Source organism: Pseudorca crassidens, chromosome 2, assembly GCF_039906515.1.
Source record: "Pseudorca crassidens isolate mPseCra1 chromosome 2, mPseCra1.hap1, whole genome shotgun sequence".
Classification (NCBI taxonomy): Eukaryota; Metazoa; Chordata; class Mammalia; order Artiodactyla; family Delphinidae; genus Pseudorca; species Pseudorca crassidens.
The window spans coordinates 112,184,378-112,204,862 of NC_090297.1; the positions used below are offsets into that span (position 1 = coordinate 112,184,378).

The 20,485-nt window shown below is 40.3% G+C and overlaps 2 protein-coding genes across 12 annotated transcripts in view; one reads left to right on the forward strand and one right to left on the reverse strand.

Annotated features, from left to right (window-relative positions):
• ASH1L (ASH1 like histone lysine methyltransferase) overlaps nt 1-20,211 on the reverse strand; it is a 205,285-nt gene extending 185,074 nt beyond the window's left edge. Inside the window, exons 1-2 of one of the 8 annotated variants that reach the window (XM_067728081.1) lie at nt 19,871-19,937; nt 19,269-19,408 (exon numbers count right to left, since the gene is read on the reverse strand). The gene's annotated coding sequence lies outside the window, so the exon portion shown is untranslated. The other 7 variants (XM_067728083.1, XM_067728082.1, XM_067728084.1 and 4 more) reach the window with 7 other exon arrangements.
• The window catches only part of DAP3 (death associated protein 3), a 29,448-nt gene continuing 28,989 nt past the window's right edge, over nt 20,027-20,485 (forward strand). Inside the window, exon 1 of one of the 4 annotated variants that reach the window (XM_067728126.1) lies at nt 20,027-20,481. In XM_067728126.1, the coding sequence (XP_067584227.1) occupies nt 20,477-20,481 (5 nt within the window). In that variant the 5' untranslated portion in view covers nt 20,027-20,476. The remainder of the gene's footprint in view (nt 20,482-20,485) is intronic. The other 3 variants (XM_067728125.1, XM_067728123.1, XM_067728124.1) reach the window with 3 other exon arrangements.

The following is a 20,485-nucleotide window of genomic DNA, read 5'->3' on the forward strand; positions in this document are numbered from 1 at the left end:
CCTATTCCACTGCCACTGAGTTGTCCAAAAAAACAATTCCTACCCAAAATATAGTAGTGGCCTTCTAACTCCTTTGTATATCCACCTTGCTCTCCTCCAGTCCCTTCCTCCAGCCAGAAGGATGATTTTAAAAATAATCTAATTATGTCATTTCTCCGCTTAAAACCTTTGGATGCTTTCATACTGACCTTTGGATATAAAACTCCCTTATCCTAATCATAATTTATAACTTAAATTTTCAGTATGGTACAGTAGTTAAAGACACAAACTCTGGATCCAGAATGCACAGGCTCAGATCCCAGTTCTGGTATATTAATTTTGGGCAAGGCACTCTATGCCTTGTTCTCTCATCCATGAATAGAAACTGTTGTTAGGGTTCAATGAACTAATACATGAGTAGTACTTACAAAAGTACTTCACACACACACCACTGTTTACGTTTACTTTTTTGTTATTATCAGCCCCTACCTAACTCTAGCCACACTCTTCCCACTCTTCTATAAGCACAGCAGGGGCAAATAAAAGCCCCAAAAGCAGTAACATATGTGTGACATACAAGTGTTCTAAGTACTTTTCAGTTCCCCAAATGTCTCTGTCTTCCTCCCTCTAGGAGAACATAGTTACTTCTCTCTGCCTAGTACTCTTTTCTACCTGCTTCTTTGATGACTTCTACTCATCCTTTCCATCTCAGCTTAAAGGTCACTTTATCAGGGAGACATTTCCTAACCCCCTAGACCAGGGGAGATCTCCCTGTTAGGGGGTCATATAGCATACTGTAAGTCCCTTAAAACTTATCATACCAGTAAGCTATATGCTTAATATCCATATTTTACACTAGACCATTTGTTTCATGAGAATAAGAATCCTATCTGCCTTATTACTGCTATATCCTTAGTAAAGTTCCTGGACCATAAAAGGCATTCAATAAGTATCTATTGACTGAATAAGCCAACATGCATATTACTATATTTTTAATCACGTATATAGAGAACAGATAAAATGAAAATTGAAATATTAAAGAACTGATATATATATACACATATATATATATGTGTATATATATATAATTTTTTGGCTGTATGCGGGCCTCTCACTGTTGTGGCCTCTCCCGTTGCGGAGCACAGGCTCCGGATGCACAGGCTCAGCGGCCATGGCTCACGGGCCCAGCTGCTCCGCGGCATGTGGGATCTTCCCGGACCGGGGCACGAACCTGTGTCCCCTGCATCGGCAGGTGGACTCTCAACCACTGCGCCACCAGGGAAGCACAGAACTGATATTTTAATTGTCTAAACACTATTTAATCTCATACTGCTTTTATAACTTAAAAAATAAGCTCTATGTATATCACCAGTAAAAGAGTAAGCAGTTTCCTAACTGGTTTAAGATGTTTTACATTAAACCACTGAACCACTGATGTTACATAAGTCACTGAAATCAGAAAAAGCTAAAATATCTTCATGAAGATACCAAAAAATTTTAAACTATGTCCCTAAATGACTTATACAACAAAAACTACACTTAAAAAGCTGGACAAATTAAGCTTTTTTACTCAGCTACAGAACCCTTTATTTAAAAGACAGGGACAATCACCAACAATTCCTAACTTTCAAAGTACTAATCACCAGTAAATCTAGCTATTTTTATATTTATGTATTGTATATATTTCTTAAATTCCAAGATGCCACTGATTCTAAGAGGCTTCATGAATCAATGACCGCATTTTCAGGAGGAAATTTTTTTATAAGCCACTACCACATTAAACGTAATTATCAGTTGTATTATTTCCTACTTTCAGAAACATTAAACTGGGAGGAAAGAATGTGTCTCATGACCAAAGAAATACTTATTATACCAACAAACTACTTCAGAAATTCAGAACAGGAAAGTGAAATAGCAGACATAAATTATAATTAGTAAGCCACAAGAGGAAAATATACACAGAAAGAATTCCCAAAGCTAATCCTTAGGAAAAAACTATACTCATCGACTGTCAGACAGATAATCTAATCAAAGCTTACTTAATTCTTCCTGACAAGCAAAGTTAATACAAATCGAATATATATAACTTCAACTGTTTTTTAAAAAAAGGAAGGATGGGGACTTCCCTGGTGGTCCAGTGGGTAAGAGTCCTCACTCCCAATGCAGGAGGCCCAGGTTCAATCCCCGGTCAGGGAACTAGATCCCGCATGCATGCCACAACTAAGACCCAGAGCAGACAAAATAAATAAACAAAAAAACAAACAAAATTTTTTTTAATAAATAAAATTAAATTAAAAAGGAGGGATGGGTCCATGGTTGCAAGGAACATGTAGGGACATTGAACTCTATCCCTAGGGAATTCTAAAATGGCAACAGGAGGGAAGCAGAAGTTAACGTCAGAAAGATTTTCTCATTAGTGAATTATTACACTCTGACCAGGATTAAGCGCTGTCAACTCAGGGCCAATCCACTTGGTTATACACTAAACAAAAGAGTCGTTTCCAAGAGGGTACCATTTACATTGTAAATACATTATATTTATTTTCCATAAAACTTTTCTGTGAAAAAATTGGAGTCGGAATGTAAAATGGTGCAGCTGCTTTGGAAAACAGTCTGGCAGTTACTCAAAAGGCTAAACAGAGTTACCACATAACCTTGCAATTTCACTCCTAGGCATATACCCAAGAGAAATGAAAACATTTATCTTGGACTTCTCTGGTGGCGCAGTGGTTAAGAATCCACCTGCCAATGCAGGGGACACGGGTTCGAGCCCTGGTCCGGGAAGATCCCACATGCCGCAGAGCAACTAAGCCCGTGCGCCACAACTACTGAGCCTGCGCTCTAGAGCCCGCAAGCCACAACTACTGAGCCCGCGTGCCACAGTATTGAAGTCCACCGTGCCTAGAGCCCATGTTCTGCAACAAGAGAAGCCACGACGAGAAGCCCGCAAACAGCAAGGAAGCATAGCACCCGCTCGCTGCAACTAGAGAAAGCCTGCGTGCAGCAACAAAGACCCAACGCAGCCAAAAATAAATAAATAAATAAATATTGTAAAAAATTTTATCTACACAAAAACTTGTACACAAATGTTCACAGGAACATTATCCATACAATGAAATGTTATTCATCAATGAAAAGGCATGAAGTAGAGTCATCCCTCAGTATCCGCGGATAACTGGTTCCAGAACCCCTACAAATACCAAAATCCGAAAATACTGAAGCCCCTTATATAAAATGGCATAGTATTTGTGTATAACCTACATGCATTTAAATCATCTCTAGATTGCTTCTAATTCCTAATACAATGTAAATGCTACATAAATAGTTGTAAATAAGATGTAAATGCTGTATAAACAGCTGTGTGCAGCAAATTCAAGTTTTGCTGCTTGGAACCTTCCAGAATTCTTTCCCCCAAACATTCTTTCTTTCTTTCTATCTGTCTGTCTGTCTATCTATCTATGGCTGTGCTGGGTCTTCGTTGCTGCACGCAGGCTTTCTCTAGTTGCGGCGAGTAGGGCTACTCTTCTTTGCGGTGCACAGGCTTCTCATTGCAGTGGCTTCCCCTGTTGTGAAGCATGGGCTCTAGGCGCACAGGTGTCAGTAGTTGTGGCATGTGGGCTCAGTAGTTGTGGCTCGTGGGCTCAGTAGTTGTGGCTCGTGGGCTCTAGAGCACTGGCTCAGTAGTTGTGACGCATGGGCTTGGCTGCTCCACGGCATGTGGGATCTTCCCGGACCAGGGCTCAAACCCATGTCCCCTGCATTGGCATGTGGATTCTCAACCACTGCGCCACCTGGGAAGCCCCCCCCAACAAACATTTTCAATCCATGGTTAGTTGAATGTGCGGATGTGAAACCCATGGATATGGAGGGCCAGATGTACTGATACATGCTACAACATAGATGAGCTTTGAAAACATTATGTTAAATGAAGGAAGCCAGTTCCAACAGACAACATTGTAAGATTCCATTTGTATGAAATGTCCAAACCCAGCAAACCCATACAGAAAGTAGATTAGTGGTTACCTAGGGCTAGGGTAAAAGGGGAATACCTGGGATGGGGAGTGACTATGGGTACCAAGATGCAATGTTCTAATATTAGATAGTGGAGATGGTTGCATTAACTATATGAATATGTTAAAAACCACTGAACTGTATGCTTCAAATTAGTGAATTGTATAGTACATGAATCATATCTCAATAAAGCTATTTAACATTTTTCTGGTGGATCAAAATAAAGTTTCTTGTGGAAGGGATTCCCTTCCTAGTTTACATAAAAACAGATTATGGACTAGTGGCAGTCCTGAAAAAACCTTTTTCAATTAACAGATTTCAATATGGCAAGAAGCTGAGTTATTTGATATATGTTTGTTGCATGTTGACCTAACTGGTTATCTACTTGGAGAAGACAAAGTTAGAACCATTCCTCATTAAACACAAGAGTAATTTCCTCATGGACTTCCCTGGTGGCACAGTGGTTAAGAATCCGCCTGCCAATGCAGGGGACACAGGTTCAAGCCCTGGTCCGGGAAGATCCCACATGCCGCGGAGCAACTAAGCCCGTGTGCCACAACTACTGAGCCCGTGTGCCACAACTACTGAGCCCGCATGCCACAACTACTGAAGCTGTGCACCTACAGCCCATGCTCCGCAACAAGAGAAGCCACCACAATGAGAAGCCTGTGCACTGCAGCGAAGAGTAGCCCCCACTCACTGCAACAAGAAAGCCCAGGCACAGCAACGAAGACCCAATGCAGCCTAATTAATTAAAAAAAGAATAATTTCCTCATGGATTTAAGAGCTACATGTACAAATAAAAGCACTTGAAGAGTATTGGTGCATATTTCTATAGCCTATGGTTGAGAAACCTTAAGCAAATCAGGAAACCATAAAGGAAAAAAAGTGACCAATTTGATTACATAAAAGCATTATATACCGTGATGTAAGATGTAAACAAAATCAAGGACAAACAACAGATTGGGAGAAAATATAATGAACATGAAAAAGGATTAATATCTCTACCATACAAAGTTATTCTATAAAGTAGTACGTAAGAAAAGACATACAGAGATATGCACAGGCAATTACAGAAGACACAGAAATAATTAGAAACATAAAAAGATGATCTACCTCACTGGTAGTCAGGGAGGTGTGAATTAAGATATTTTTCACTCATCACTTTGGTTGAAATTTAAGACTGATAACAACTAATACTGGCAAGGTGGGACAGAGGGCACTAGTGGCCACCATCATTTTGGAAAGTGATCTTTTCTATCATAGAAAAATAAAAGCACCAATAAAAGGATACTTATAGCAGTCCTTGATGTGCTACATACACAAAAACAGTTAAATATATATATACTCACACACAAATATACAGCCATGTATGCTATTTTTAAGTAAAAATGCAAGCATGAGCTCATATTTGTAAAGAGTAGAAAAAAATATGTATTTGTATGCACATAGAAATAAATATGAATGATTATACATCAACTGATAGCACTGGTTATTTTAGGGGAAAAGGTTTGGAAGTAAACGGGAAAAATCTTGTTTATAAATATTTTTTTCCTTGCCCTGTTACAGAATTTGTGTAAGTTTTATAATGAAACACAAATCCAATAAAAACATATTTTTAAAAGATTTGAAATATACATAAGTACCATAAGCACACACCTCTCAAGTCTTGTTCATATATACATGAAATTGAGAAAACTAACCCAATAGCTTTTGGATGTACTTTCTAACTCCATTATCTTAATACTGACTAGCTATTTCCTTAATGTATTCCTCTCCTTTTTGTTTCCATTCAATAGACTGCCACCTACTACACACCTCTTTATCTTTTTATTATTTTGTTTTATTGTGGTAAGAACAGTTAACATGAGATCTACCAAATTTTTAAGTGTACAATACACTATTGTTGACTATACATACAATGCTATACAATAAATCTCTAGAGCTTATTCATCTTGCTTGACAGAAACTTTATGCCTATTAATAAGTAATTCTCCATTTCCTCCTACCCACAACTACATGCCTCTTCAAACTAGATCAGGAAAAAAAAAGACAAATGGGACTTTATGAAAAATGAGAACTTCTGTTCATCAAAAGACACCACCTAGAGAGTGAAAAGGGAAGCCATACATTGGATGATGATATTTGCAACGCATATATCTGAGAAAGGAATTGCATTCAGAATATATATTAAGAGCAGGTACTTCACAAGAGGATGTCCAAACATCCAACGCACACATGAAAAGTTGCTTAAACTCACCAGTCATCAGTGAAATGCAAATCAATACCAATGAAATACTATTACCCACCAAAACGGCTAAAATTTAAAAGAATGGCAACACCAAAAGCTGGGGAAGATGTAGAGCCTGATAAAGTTATAAAGTCATAAAATCAACTTGGAAAACCGTTTGACAGTATTTGCTAAAGATAAAAATATGCTTACCCTGTGGCCCAGCAATTCCACTCCTAGGTATATGCCAAAGACAAATGAGTGCATACTGTTCACCAAAAGAGGGGAGGTGCCCAGGTAAGGCTTCACAGCATCAACTTGAACTTTGTCTCAGAAGTTGGGTGGGTGTTCTCTAAGCGGCCAGGCACTGGGAGGAACATGAAAGTCATGGAGATATAAACGAACCGTGTATGGGAATGATGACAGTTCCAAACAGCTGAAGCACAAGGGTAGGAAGCCCAGTGAGACACAAAGCTAAAGAGGTAAGCAGGATCTTGAAGAGTGCTAAAGAGTGTGTCCTGCCAAGGCACATGGTCAGGTTTGGATTCAGAAATCGCATGCATTTCAGAGATGTGTGTGGGATATAGCTAGGGAGGCTTGGTAACTGTATGCTGGAAGCCAATCAGGGTGGGTCACGATTATCACTTTGCTGCCATTTTACTGATTTTGGAGAATTACTTTTCTTATACCCAGTCTGCCATTCTAACACTGGTATGTTGCTTTAACTAATGATTCTCCATAAATTATTGCATTATCAAAATGGTGAAGAGAAAAAGAAGGTGGCCAGATAACAGACAGTACAGCAAAGATTTACTTAAACCACCATCTAACCACCACCATCCCATGTGAGTTTATGTCCATTTTTAAATGCAATTCCTGTTGAAGAACAAGTAAATAATGCAACTGTCATTCCATAACATTCATAATTAAGATGCTTATGAAACAAGAAACTTGGAGGTAGCCACTTTTAATCACCTAGTTCTAAGTCTCAGTCAATAGTTTCCAAATTTGTGTGGAACAGATTCATCTAGAAATATTTTTCGAGGCTTATCTGAATCCCAATCATACTACTTTCTTAAACATCTCAATTCTACTTAAGAAGATTGCCTCTAACTATCTGGAAATTTTTGTTAATGTTTTCTTAAGGACACCATTTACATGGAAGAGAACAGGCTCTCTAATATATACAAATGATAATTCTGACTTAGACTTAGGATCCATACATGATATGGATCCTTAATTCTCTGGTGATTTCTGTAAAACAGCAACAAGAGATCAGAAAAACTCCAGGGAATATGTTGTTACTAGAAAAGTTTCCCCTTAATGTTCTGGAATTAATTCCTTTTCCTGGACTGACGAAGTCCAAAACTACCAGCCTTTAGGCACAGTGCCAATTCAACAGATGGGCCCTACATTTTCCTAATGGTAGAGGTGGATCGGCAAGTGTGAAGTCATGTGCTCAAGCAAGAGGATATGTTTCATGCATTAGCTAAGAGGGTTCCTGATAGGTTTTTAACAACAAAAAACATAGGCACTTCCCTGGTGGCGCAGTGGTTAAGAATCCCCCTGCCAATGCAGGGGACATGGGTTCGAGCCCTGCTCTGGGAAGATCCCACATACTGTGGAGCAGCTAAGACCATGCACCACAACTACTGAGCCTGCGCTCTAGAGCCCGCAAGCCACAACTACTGAGCCTGCGTGCCCAGAGACCGTGCTCCGCAATGAGAAGCCACAGCAATGAGAAGCCTGGGCACCGCAACAAAGAGTAGCCCGTTCACTGCAACTAGACAGAGCTCACGCGCAGCAACGAAGACCCAATGCAGCCAAAAAAAAACCAAACCAAAACAAAAAACCTATACACTGTGATTGCTTTTGTTGTCTGTCATTTCTGTTCCTTCCAATTTCTGACACCTCAAATGTATTTACATAGATCTTTACCCACATCCAGAAAAACATGTCCTGCAAAATGCAGTAAGTCGACCTAAATGATATTAAGCCCCTAAGAGTTACAAGTATTAGTTACATCTTACAAATGTATTCTAGCAGGTTAGGTATGTTGACTAATTAAGTGCACAGATGAAAAACCAGCTTAATAAAAGGAAGGTATAACAATGCCCAATGATAGGCTACATAAGAAATTAGGAGACAGCTTGATCTCATTCTTACTCTGTAAATTTTCAAAGCTAGAAATGGTTGTTAATGAGTAAGCAGCTTCATCTCTTTTGACACCTCATTCATTACTTTATAAACTTGTATTTATTTGTTTTACCTTACGTTGCCCTCCACAACAGATATCTAGGAAGCTAATGACTATTCTGGCCATCTTTTCAGAGTAACCAAGTAGAAATAGGCACTCTGGTTCTTAATTTCACATAAAATGAGTGTTCTGAGCTCTGCGACACAAAGAGCTATTTAACAGATAAAAGAATAGCAACTTGTTCCTCAACCATTTTATTTTTGTCTCTATGTCTTGACTAGTTAGTACTTGCTAGGTTTTCTTAGTCAGCAAAGTATTATCCCTAAAATTATCAAAAGATTCTTTCAACCCTGGCATTTTTAGTAAGTGTCAAGAATACTCCACAACTCAGTCCAAGAACTTCATCTCTTCTCTACATTCACTATCCAGGTAATCTCATGAAGTCCCATGGCTCTAAACAGCATCTCTACACTGATCAACTCCCAAATTTACATTTGCCCCAACCTTGAGACTTAGATACCCAACTGCCCTACTCAATATCTCAACCAGAAACATTTAATAGAAAACTTGAAGTCAGTATATCCAAACCAAACTTAATATCTGCATTCCCGCAACCTGCTTCTCCCAGTGTTCGTCATCTCAGTAAATAGCATCCAAATGTTAAGGCCATCACTGGAATCATTCTTGACTTACTCTTTTACTCAGACCACACATCCAATCCAGGTTATCCTCCCTACTACCTTCAAAATATATCCCCAAATCCATCTCCCTGATAACACTTTAGGTTCAACTCATAATCATCTCTTGCCTCAAATATCACAACCTCCTACTGACTGATCACTCTGGTTGCATTACTGTTGCCTTCCAAAGTGTATATATTAGCCCAAGTCATTTCCCTGCTCAAAACCCCACAAGAGCTTCCTATCAAGTCCAGAATAAAACCTAGACACTTAGTCAAGTCTTAAAAGTCCCTACATTATCTAGGCCCTGGCTACCTCTTTTCCCTATTTTCTATTATTCTTCCCTACATTGTTTACTCTGTCCCAGCTCCTTCCCATTTCTGAAATACACCACACTACTGCCTCAGCACTTATGCTTATGCCCCAGATAGATTCATGGGGTCCTTCGTATCATTCAGATTTCTGCTCAAATACTACTGCCTCAAAGGACTTCCCTAACTACCTAATATCCCCTTACCTTGTTTACATTTCCTTTACAGCACTTATCACTGAAGGACGTCCCTGGTGGTCCAGTGGTTAAGACTCCGTGCTGCCAATGCAGAGGGCCTGGGTTGATCCTTGGTCAGGGAACTAGATCCCACATGCCACAACTAAAAGCCCACATGCCGCAACTAAAAGATCCTGCGTGCCACAACGAAGACCCTGCTTGCTGCAAGTAAGACCCGACACAGCCAAATAAATAAATAGTAAAAAAAAAAAACAGAACACTTATCACTGGAATGCTATGACATCATATCCATGTATACAATATCTATCTTACCACTCACTAGAAAGTGAGTACCATGATGGCAGTGATTCTTGCCTATCATTATTCACTGCTCTATCCCCCGGGCTTAGCACAGTACTTGGCATAAAGTACAGTTCTCCCTCGGTATCTGCAGGTAGTTGGTTCCAAGACCCCTTACACATACCAAAACCTAAGGGATGCTCAAGTCCCTTATACAAAATGGCATAGTATTTCCATATAACCTAAGCACATCCTCCTCTATCCTTTAAACCAAGTGTCCTCAACCCCCAGGCTGCAGACCCGTAGTGGTCCGCAGCCTGTTAGGAACCGGGCCACACAGCAGGAGGTGAGCAGCGGGTGAGTGAGCAAAGTTTAATCTGCCACTCCCCATCGCTCACATTACCACCTGAACCATCCCCAGCCCATCCATGGAAAAATCGTCTTCCACGAAACCGGCCCCTGGTGCCAAAAAGGTGGGAGACTGCTGCTTTAAACCATCTCTAGATTACTTATAATATCTAATGCAATGTGTATGCTACATAAATAGCTGTAAATACTACAGTGTAAATGCTATATAGTTGACGGAATGAGGCAAATTCATGTTTGCTTTTTGGAACTTTCTGGAATTTCTTTTCCCCCAAATATTTTTGATCTGTGGTTGGCTGAATCCACAGATGCAGAACGATATGGAGGGCCAACTGTATACAATCAATACTTGTTGAACGCCTTCTGTTGGAAGGCACAGGAGGCAGAATGATGGTTTTTATCTGACTCTGAACAGAGGACTTAACCCACTGATACCCCAAAGGCCTAACTGTCCAATGGACTGCCTTGATAAACCACAGGCATACGATAAAGATTCCTCAAGAGTTAGAGATTTTTTCCTAGAATTGGTTTGCTCTGGCATAAAATAATGTATCCCAAGAAATCTTTACTATACCTTAAGAACGAGTTTTGCTTGAACCACATGTAATATGATGGTAGCAATATGTTAAATCAATACTGAAAGATCTTGTCCTGGAGAAGGAAAAGGAAAATGCCCAAGGACCTTATTTTGTTCGTGACCGTATCCTAGTGCCTGGCACATAATAATCACTCAGTGAATACACGTTGGTCTTTTTTCTCAATCAAATGAGGTGGTTTAATAAAAGACATGGGTTCTGCTTTAGAAGACTATACTGGGCTCCTAAAAATCAAAGGAAATACTAATCAGCTTTTTAAAAAAATAATAAATTTATTTATTTATTTTTGGCTGAGTTGGGTCTTCGTTGCGGTGCGCGGGCTTATTGCTGTGGCTTCTCTTGTTGCAGAGCACAGGCTCTAGGCGTGTGGGTTTCAGTAGTTGTGGCACATGGGCTCAGTAGTTTTGGTTCACAGGCTCTAGAGCGCAGGCTCAGTAGTTGTGGCACATGGGCTCAGTTGCTCCACAGCATTTGGGATCTTCCCAGAGCAGGGCGAGAACCCGTAGCCCCTGCATTGGCAGGCGGATTCTTAACCACTGCGCCACCAGGGAAGTCCTGTGATCAGCTTTAAAAAGAGAACTGTCATAACTAAACCCAATTCTGTTCAAAGACTTAAGGTTCTCCACCCCAAAATATTCACACAGTGAGATATATTCCTGTTCACTTTGGAGACAAATCCTTGATTTGGTAAGAAGGTAAAATGAAGCCAAACACAAACACCTAACCTGGAGTTAAGTGGAAAAAAACAAAAGTAGAATTCACATGTGAGGAAAATAAGATAAACCAAGAATCAGGAAAAAACATGTATACATGTAAATAAGTTGTTTATACACACTTTCACAAATATATTTTACATATTCTTACCTCCTATAGGAAATATATATAAGGGAGGTCATTTGCTTTCCTTAAAAAATTTCTCTTTTCAGGAAATGAAATAACAGCAAATCTGTATTATGCACTTGCTACATGACACAAATTAAGCTAAGAACTTACACATATTACCTCATACAATCCTCCAACAATCCTTTGCTATAAGTATTACCATCATTTTACAGTCAAGGAAACCAAAGACCATAAGTATTTTATTATTTTGCTAAAGGTTACATAGTAAGTAGCAAAACTGGAATCTGAGCGTACTCAATTTGATTTCTTTTTGGTCCACACTGCGTGGCTTGCTGGATCTTAGTTCACCGACCAGGGATTGAACCCGTGCCCGCTGCAGTGGAAGCGCAGAGTCTTAACCACTGGACCACCAGGAAAATCCCTCAATCAGATTTTAGAGTCCACAGTCTTAACCACTATTTGAAATTTGCAACAAATTGAGGAGAAATATACCAATGTGGAGGCTGGGAGATTTTTCATTATTAAGAAAAGCAATTACACATTATTTTATTTGCCTGGGTAACTACTGTAGACAAGGTCCGATTAATTAAAATGCTGAAGGAGTGTATTCTAGTAAAAATTTTCTGAGTAACTAAAAGAGAACCAATTATTTTCTTCATTTGAATCTTTGTTAAAATTACCTTTAACTGTAAGAATATACTATTTTGTGTAAGTAGAGTGTACTGAACATAGTTCAATCTTTATTTTTTTGATGATCTCTAAGCACAAAAGTCAACCTTATATAGCACTGAAGACACAGGAAATCATAGGGGAATGGGTGGAAAGTTCTATAGTGATTCAAATTACAGTCCCCTGAACTCATTCTGCTATGATATATTCACTTTCATACCCTTGCAGATGATCTTCCTCTACCTAGAATGCTCTTGCTATACCTTATTGAATAACTCATATTTATCCTTTAAAACCTGTCTCTTCCCACTGGTCAGAAGCCATCCCTAACCTTTCCTTTCTCCCCACAGACTTAATAACTTTCTCCCCTCTCTACCTGGGAGAAATGTATTACATCATATATTAAGTTTGTTAACATGATGTTCCTCTTACTAGATTCACAACTCGCTTCAGGCAAAAAACAAACCAAAAAAAAAATCCTAATTTTTTTCCCAACACCTAAGCACAGAAATGCTAATGGAGTAAGTACTGAAAAAATGTTAGTTGGCTGAATGATGGATGAATCAATGAACAAACAGAAGAATTACTGTTCAGAAGAAATTAAACGCTGATTTGCTCTACACTTGAGGGGGTTTTATCCCCTTAAACACACACTCAGAATTATTTTTATAATTAACTTAAATCTCTAACTAATTGCAGTCTTAAGGTGATTGCTCTTTTTTCTTTGATACGCTTCTGCACCTAAACTTTAACTTTCCAACTTGTGTTACCATTTAGTTATCAATCATATACATGGAATCTCTACTTGTTTGAGATTCTTATTCTCCAATCTTTGTATCCTCATATACATATATTATATATATAAAATATTGTTCAACCCATAATGATTATACATGATTAATTCACTCCTCCATTTTCTCAAATGTCAGAATTAGTAGTTTTTCTTTCGAAGACAATCTTTTAAATTCTTTCCATTAAGCCCTGTTAAGCTTTAAATGTTACTATTTAAACTCTAGGGCTTTCATTTTCAGCAGTGCTGAATTTAAGAAACCTTATCATAAGGAATGTCTCTACCACATTCTCAATGTCATTTACACCAAGAAGCCATGATATAGCTCCTTTATAATCTGACACACTGTCCACCTGTGGTCTTAGGACAAATAAAACTGAATGAGGGGCTTCCCTGGTGGTGCAGTGGTTGAGAGTCCGCCCACCGATGCAGGAGACACGGGTTCGTGCCCTGGTCCGGGAAGATCCCACATGCTGTGGAGTGGCTGGGCCCGTGAGCCACGGCCACTGAGCCTGCGCGTCCAGAGCCTGTGCTCCACAACGGGAGAGGCCACAACAGTGAGAGGCCCGCGTACCGCAAAAAAAAAAAAAAAAAAAAAAAAACTGAATGAGAGGAGTGATTTGGTATCAAGTGTAGAAAAGATAGAACAAAATGTAAAACAAGAAGATTAAGTCAAAGATTCATGATTTATTTACTGTGGGACTATAACAAAAGAAGTAACAAAAGATAAGTTGACCAAATTTTCATTAGTGATGGAATTCACATTCATCTGTCAGCCTTTTCTGGAAGGAAAGGATATACATCTATATTCTACTTTACTGGCAACCACTTCAAATCTCTATACTCTGTTTCATCTTCATAACTCAATAGGAATATTTACTTTCTTTTTCTACAGTATTTCTACTCATCATAACCATGCTCTGTAACATGGTTCATATTTAGCAGTTTAAGCAATGAAATGTATTTTGTGGGTTTTTTTGATATGTATTTTCAAACATCCACAAACAGAATTTCAAAACTCAAAACAAGGTGTATTTCATTCTCTTTATAAAGCAAGTTGATTTTAGACCAATTTCAGCTCCTATTCAACATCACCAGTATCATCTGATTTCATTGTGGTAACTAGATCCAGTTAGAAAATCAAGAGGAACCAAGAGCAACCAGGAAATGTTTTCAGCATCTTGTCACTATGACTAAAAAAACAAAACAAACAAAAGAACTAAGAGACATTATTTCTCACTCGTGTGTTTGAAAAAAGCTGATAAACTTTTCTAGGAAACATAGCAACTAACTGCATTTTTCAATGCAAACATCTAAAGACAGTGAGGTAAATTTCTATTCAGCTCATTTCTTTTAGTTTGCAGAGGGAATTCCTATTGACAGGTAATACAGATTGCAAGTATTTGGTATGAGTAGTGAAGTTCCAACTATCATCAGATAGTTTATTTGAAAAGTTATATAAACCTAACTATGGGGAAATAATTCCCCACTTAAGAGTTAAAAGAATGTACACACTGAATTTATGGATGAAGTGATATAACATCTGGAAGATTCACTTCAAAATAAGCAAAGCGAGGGAGGAGGAAGAGAGGCTAGTAGATGGGATATAGTGTGATAACTGGGTGTGAATAACTGTTGAAGCTGGATGTTAAGTACATGAGAACTCTATACTACTCTTTTCATTTCTGTATATGTTAGAAATTTTCCACACTTAAAAAAAGGAACAAAATTAAATGAAAAAAAAAAAGTATACACTCCTGTCATCAACTTGCATATGTCTGAGAGCAAATGACTAAAAACTATGGAAAGCAAAAACTATTAATGCTAAAAACAAAATTTTATATACTCTTCAAACATAAAAAAGTTAGATGCTCAATGAAGGAAACAGAACTCTGAAATAGCAATAAGATTATTAGTTAAATTTCATCATTACTTGAAGCCATAATTTATCATGTTGTGTCAACATCACACTGCCGGGACTTCCTGATGGTCCAGTGGTTAAGACACTGAGCTTCCACTGCAGGGGGCACAGGTTCAATCCCTGGTTGGGGAATTAAGATCCCTCAAGCTGGGTGGTGTGGCCAAAAAATAGAAGGAAAAAAAAAAAACACACTGCCATCAACACCCCCAATGAGACAGTCACTAAGAAAGTGATTTCTTTTTTTTTAAGAAAGTGATTTCTAAACCATGAAACGACAATTATCATTAACTAAGACGACAAATCATTAAGTATGAAAATCTAACCTCTCCAAACGAAAGAATATAAACCAAATAAATTACAAGTAATTTAAAGAAGGATGATTTTTTTTAAAAAGACTAGCAATATAGCTCAAAACAAAAACTACTTTCGTTTCCCTCTCTTATGATAGCCAGGGTTAAGATATCTCATGCTTCTGGAAAGGCTGGCACAAAGCAGACCTCACAGTGGATTATAATATAAAGTAATATAAGGTGTTATGTTACCTTTAAAACACTCAGATCAACATGCATAACTCAAGAATATGAAATTATTTAATGGAGACGCACCACCTACACATATGGTAAAACTTTTCCACTGTGTGCAGGTAGATCATTTTAGGCAGGACTGAATGTGTCCAGATTCTTTATTTGTAAGGCATGGAAGACTTAGAATAAAGCCTCAAGTGGTACTGCTAATACTATAAAGACACAGTGCTTATTAGCAAGATATAGGGAAGTTATACTCCACATTTTAGAATACAACTCAAGAATAGGACATGGAAATCACTTTCTATTCTCGATCCTCAAAGATCCTGTGTATTTTTTGTAATTACTGCAAGCATTGTTTTTTTAAATTGTGAAGTATCTCATACATTATAGGAGACTATATACATATGTTATCCATATGCAGATATAGACACACTACACACACATATGACATGTTATTTAAAAAAAAAAAAACAACCCATGAACCAACTACCCAAATTAAAAATTACAGAAAGTATTAAACTTTTCACAAATTTACATGACATTCTTACACAGAGGACATGACAATAAAGAGACAATCAGACCATTTTTCTTAAGATATCTCCATTATCTTACTGAATCCTGTAATCTGTACTATTAAAACACCTTTCTGAATTTTTCTTTAAAAATTCAGTAATTACTTTTAATTTTCAGTACTAGATTCATGGGTAGTCTGTCAAATAGCTACTGGATTTCATCCCAGAAGTGTTGTCTATATACATGCATATCCAAAATGACATTAAGACCTTTTTACATAAACTCACTATAGAAATATATCCAAGACAAGATCAGGAATGCTACCAACATTTGCCTCCTTTTCAAAGAGTTTCTTCATCCCAAAATATCAAATGATATTAAAACACATTTTTTAAGCTACAAAGTTGCATACAGAATGTGAAGACTTTGTAACTTCCTAAGAATAATAGCAAAACCTCTCTGCAACTAAGTCATGAAATCTCAACTTCTAGGAACATGCTTCAATCCACCTTGCCCTTTAGAAAGCCCCCACTATCACGCAATTCATAGCTTCAACAGGATTAGAATAGCTTCAAGGACAGAAGCCATATATTATTCATCTTTGTGTCCCCTGCATAAAAATAACTCAATAACGTTTGTTATAACTAAGATAAATGCCAGGAGATGAGCTTCAAAACACCTCAGTCCCAATGCAAAACTGGAAAGAGATGAGTTTGAGAATACAAATTATTATAATGAAAAAGAATAAAGCTATAAACATTTGTGTTATATTCTCTTATCACCTAATTCAGAATCATGTATTAACACTGGAGAAATCAATCTGCAAAGAATAAAGAATAAAAAACAAAGAATAAAAAACAAAGATCTTAAAGTTCTCCTTATCGTCAGCATGCTCAAACACTGTCAAAGAACCTCTCACCTGAAACTCGTACCAACATCTCTACCCCCAAACAAAGCTATTTTTTTAAAAAAAAGCTTTTAAATGAGACCTGAATATAAATTGGTTCTATCAATACTTCACTATAATTTAAGTTTCTGAAATTTGTATGCCTAATTCGTGCGACTGTGCTCATGCTCATTTTCTACAGTGAGGGTTTTTTCAACAGATTCTCAGAAGAATAAGTGACCCCAAAAAACTTTTAAGAACTGCTAATCTAGCAAATCAAAAACATTCCATTTTCCAAGAAATAGTTAAGTTGGCTTAATTCAAGTATTCTTCCCTCATATTCATAGAGGGGATCCTTAGTACAAAATTAGCCTCTGGAAGAATTTCTTCAGCCAAGCCAAAAAGTTCCAATATCCACAGGCACAAACATCAACAATTCCAGATCCCAAAAACAGTTTACTTGGAAATGCCAAAAGAAAATGCAAAAGGTGGCACACTGTACCACAAACTGGGCACCCTGTTAGATGCTTAAATACACCTGTATCCTTCCATATTAAAATGTCTGGAAGATCTAAATTCCCTCCAAACTGAATAGGCTTTTTAGGAAGGTTTTCTAGTTTCAACTCCACACTGACCTGTGAGCCTCACTCGACTCAATACGTATCACTGTCTCAATATTTATCACTGTCAAAGACAAATCCCCTCATATGTACCCAGGCTGTTTCAACAGGGTCACCTTGATTATTCCCACCCCAAGGCAGGGAGCATTTATTGAAGAGTTATTCAACAAATATTTGTTGAATGAATGAAAGAAGATCCTTCCTCCCTTAAAGTTAAGCTGTCAGCCCCCATGCAGCTGCTATGGTACAAGTTAAACATGCCTCCCTCAAACATACAAGCTAAAGGGTCAGAAATGCTATGCTTCCTCCATAAGCAGAAAGTAACAGAGTCATGGAATACCCATTTCTCACAGGCTAACCTGGCAAGGACAACCTATGTTCTGTCTGACACAACTGATCTCTACCGAATACCATCCAACCAGTCAATATGCCCCTATCTTTCCAATAAACTCAGATCTGCCTGACAAAGACCTCCCGAGACGCCATGGTATGGTGAATATACTACTGAATTAGTAGTCAAAATATCTGTTATAGACCCAAGTTTGTCACCAATTTAACACATGACATTGGAAAAATTATCTCTTTATGCCTCAATTTGCTATTTTGTAAAATGGGAGGAAACACCCATCCCACCATTCTCACAGAGATTTATTTAGGATCACAAACAAACTGCAAGAGCATTCTGAACAATAAAAAAGCTTTATTCCATTATAAAGTGTTAATATAAACTCAGATCAACAAGAAGGCCATCCATTCTTTATACCCTCATAGTAATTGTTCAAGTAAAAATGTTCTGGGCCTTCACATCTACACAGTTCACCCTATTCTGAGGAACAGACTATTCTTAAGAGTAACTGGCTATGACAAGTTTCTCCCATCCCTGACCCCACATTTACATGCTGTATTTCTAAAATACTGCCATGACTTCTCTTTCCCAGCAAGTATTAAGGCACTCCCAAACCCTAAAATACACATACATATCAACCAGCAGGGAACACCCCAAGTTTTATTTTTAAAATAAACTAACTTATAAGTGGAACTCCATTACACTTATACAAATACAAGCAAACTCTTCCGGAACACTTTCCTTCCTCGCATACACACACAAACACAGCCGCTATACACCAACATACCATCTGTCTTCTAGACCAAAAACATGTCTTTCAATGCACAAATTAGCCAGTAACATTTATTAAACTTGTAACACTGAGATCATTCTATCCTTCCTACATACAGTTCAGCGTGTCAGGGACACCACAGATCTGACCGTACACGTAAACTACCCTCAGAAGATCTTTCCTCCTGCCGCTCTTATCCCTTAAACGAAACAAACAGGACTATGGGGGATGCCCCAATCCTACCTCCACAACAAACTAACCTGTCAGGGGCACAGCGACTCCGCCTCCACTCGCTTACTTTCCCGCCCCCTCCCCCAAGTCAGGAGTCCGCCTGTCAGGGACACCCCTTCACCCCCGCCAGGAGGGACTTCCCGGTAAGCTCAGGATCCCCTTCCCTACTCTCCCCTCCCCCATCCTTACCACCGCTCTCCCGGAGGTCCAGGTCCGGGAGATGACAGTAGCTCCCAGGAAGCCAAGGACTAAGTCGCTGAGGGAGTACCTAGGCCCAAAGGCCTCCCCAGGCGGTTCTACTCACCGTGTCAGAGGCCGAGGCCGAGAGAGATGAGAGTGCAGGGAAGTGGGGAAGAGGGGGCGGCCGCCACCAGGCTCCTCCGCTTCCCTTGGTTCACAGCGGATCCCTCCCGCTTGTCAGGAGGCGGCCAGCGGGTGAGCGGACTGGCGGAAATGCGAGAGAGGAGAGGGGAAAGGCGTGGGGCTAAGCGGGGGAAACTAAGGGGAGGCGGGTCCCGCAACCGAGACGAGGATCGTCTCCCCCTCCGCAAAGCGAACCCAAAATGGCGGCGGGAGCGGCGGCGGCAGAGCGGCGGCGGCGGCAGCTCCTTGGGAGGGAGGGAGCGAAGGGCGCCTCGTGCCCCCCCACCTCCCACTCCTCCCTCCTCGCGTTTTCCCCCTTCGTCCTCCCCCCTCACCCGACCCGGGCGGCGGAGCGCGCACGGCCGCCCGCACGCGCCAGAGTGTATCTGGGCTCGTCGCTCGCTGCTCCCACCAACCACCGCCTTCGGCCGCCTTGCGCGCCCGCCAGCCAGTACGCACTCGCTCTGGGGCGCCTCCTCGCACAGTCCCCCACTTCCCCTTGGCCCCTGTCAAGCCAGCTCTACCGCGGGCCCTCACGCGTACCTTCGGCAGCGAGAGCCCAAGCCTCCTCCTCCACCTCCTCTCCTCTCCTCCCCCCCTTCCCCGCCCCCACTGCCACCAACCGCCGCCACTGCCGCCGCCGCCTCCTCCTCCGCCGGCCCCCCCCCCCACAAACCCTCCACCCCTCGCGCGTGCGCCTCCCACAATCCCCCCGCGGGACTGTTCCATTCCTGTCGGCTGCAGAAGCGGGGGAGAAAACGACAGGCGAAGACGGCAGAGATTGCCGTTAGGACAGGAGTTACCCCGAGTGGCGGATAGACACTTATGACTACTTACCTCGCTGGCCGCGGCGCCGCGACGCCGCGGCTCCCTTCCCCTGCCTCGTCCTGGCCGCAGTGAGCTGGTTGGGGGCGGCCTAGCGCCCCTCCGCTGGCCGGTGGTTGGAGGCCGCGGCGGCTGCGCGTTGAGCAGCTTCCTGCCGTACGACCCGAGCTTGAGTCTCTGCTGCGGGACGATCGCCGAGCAGCCAGCGCTTGACAGTGTCTGCGGTTTACCGGGTCGGGAGAGCTGGTCCGCGACTCTCGGTGAGGAAGTGAACCGGCACGGGGGTTGTACCCATGAGGGAAAGGAGCGGGACTCCCAGCCTCCATGAGGTAG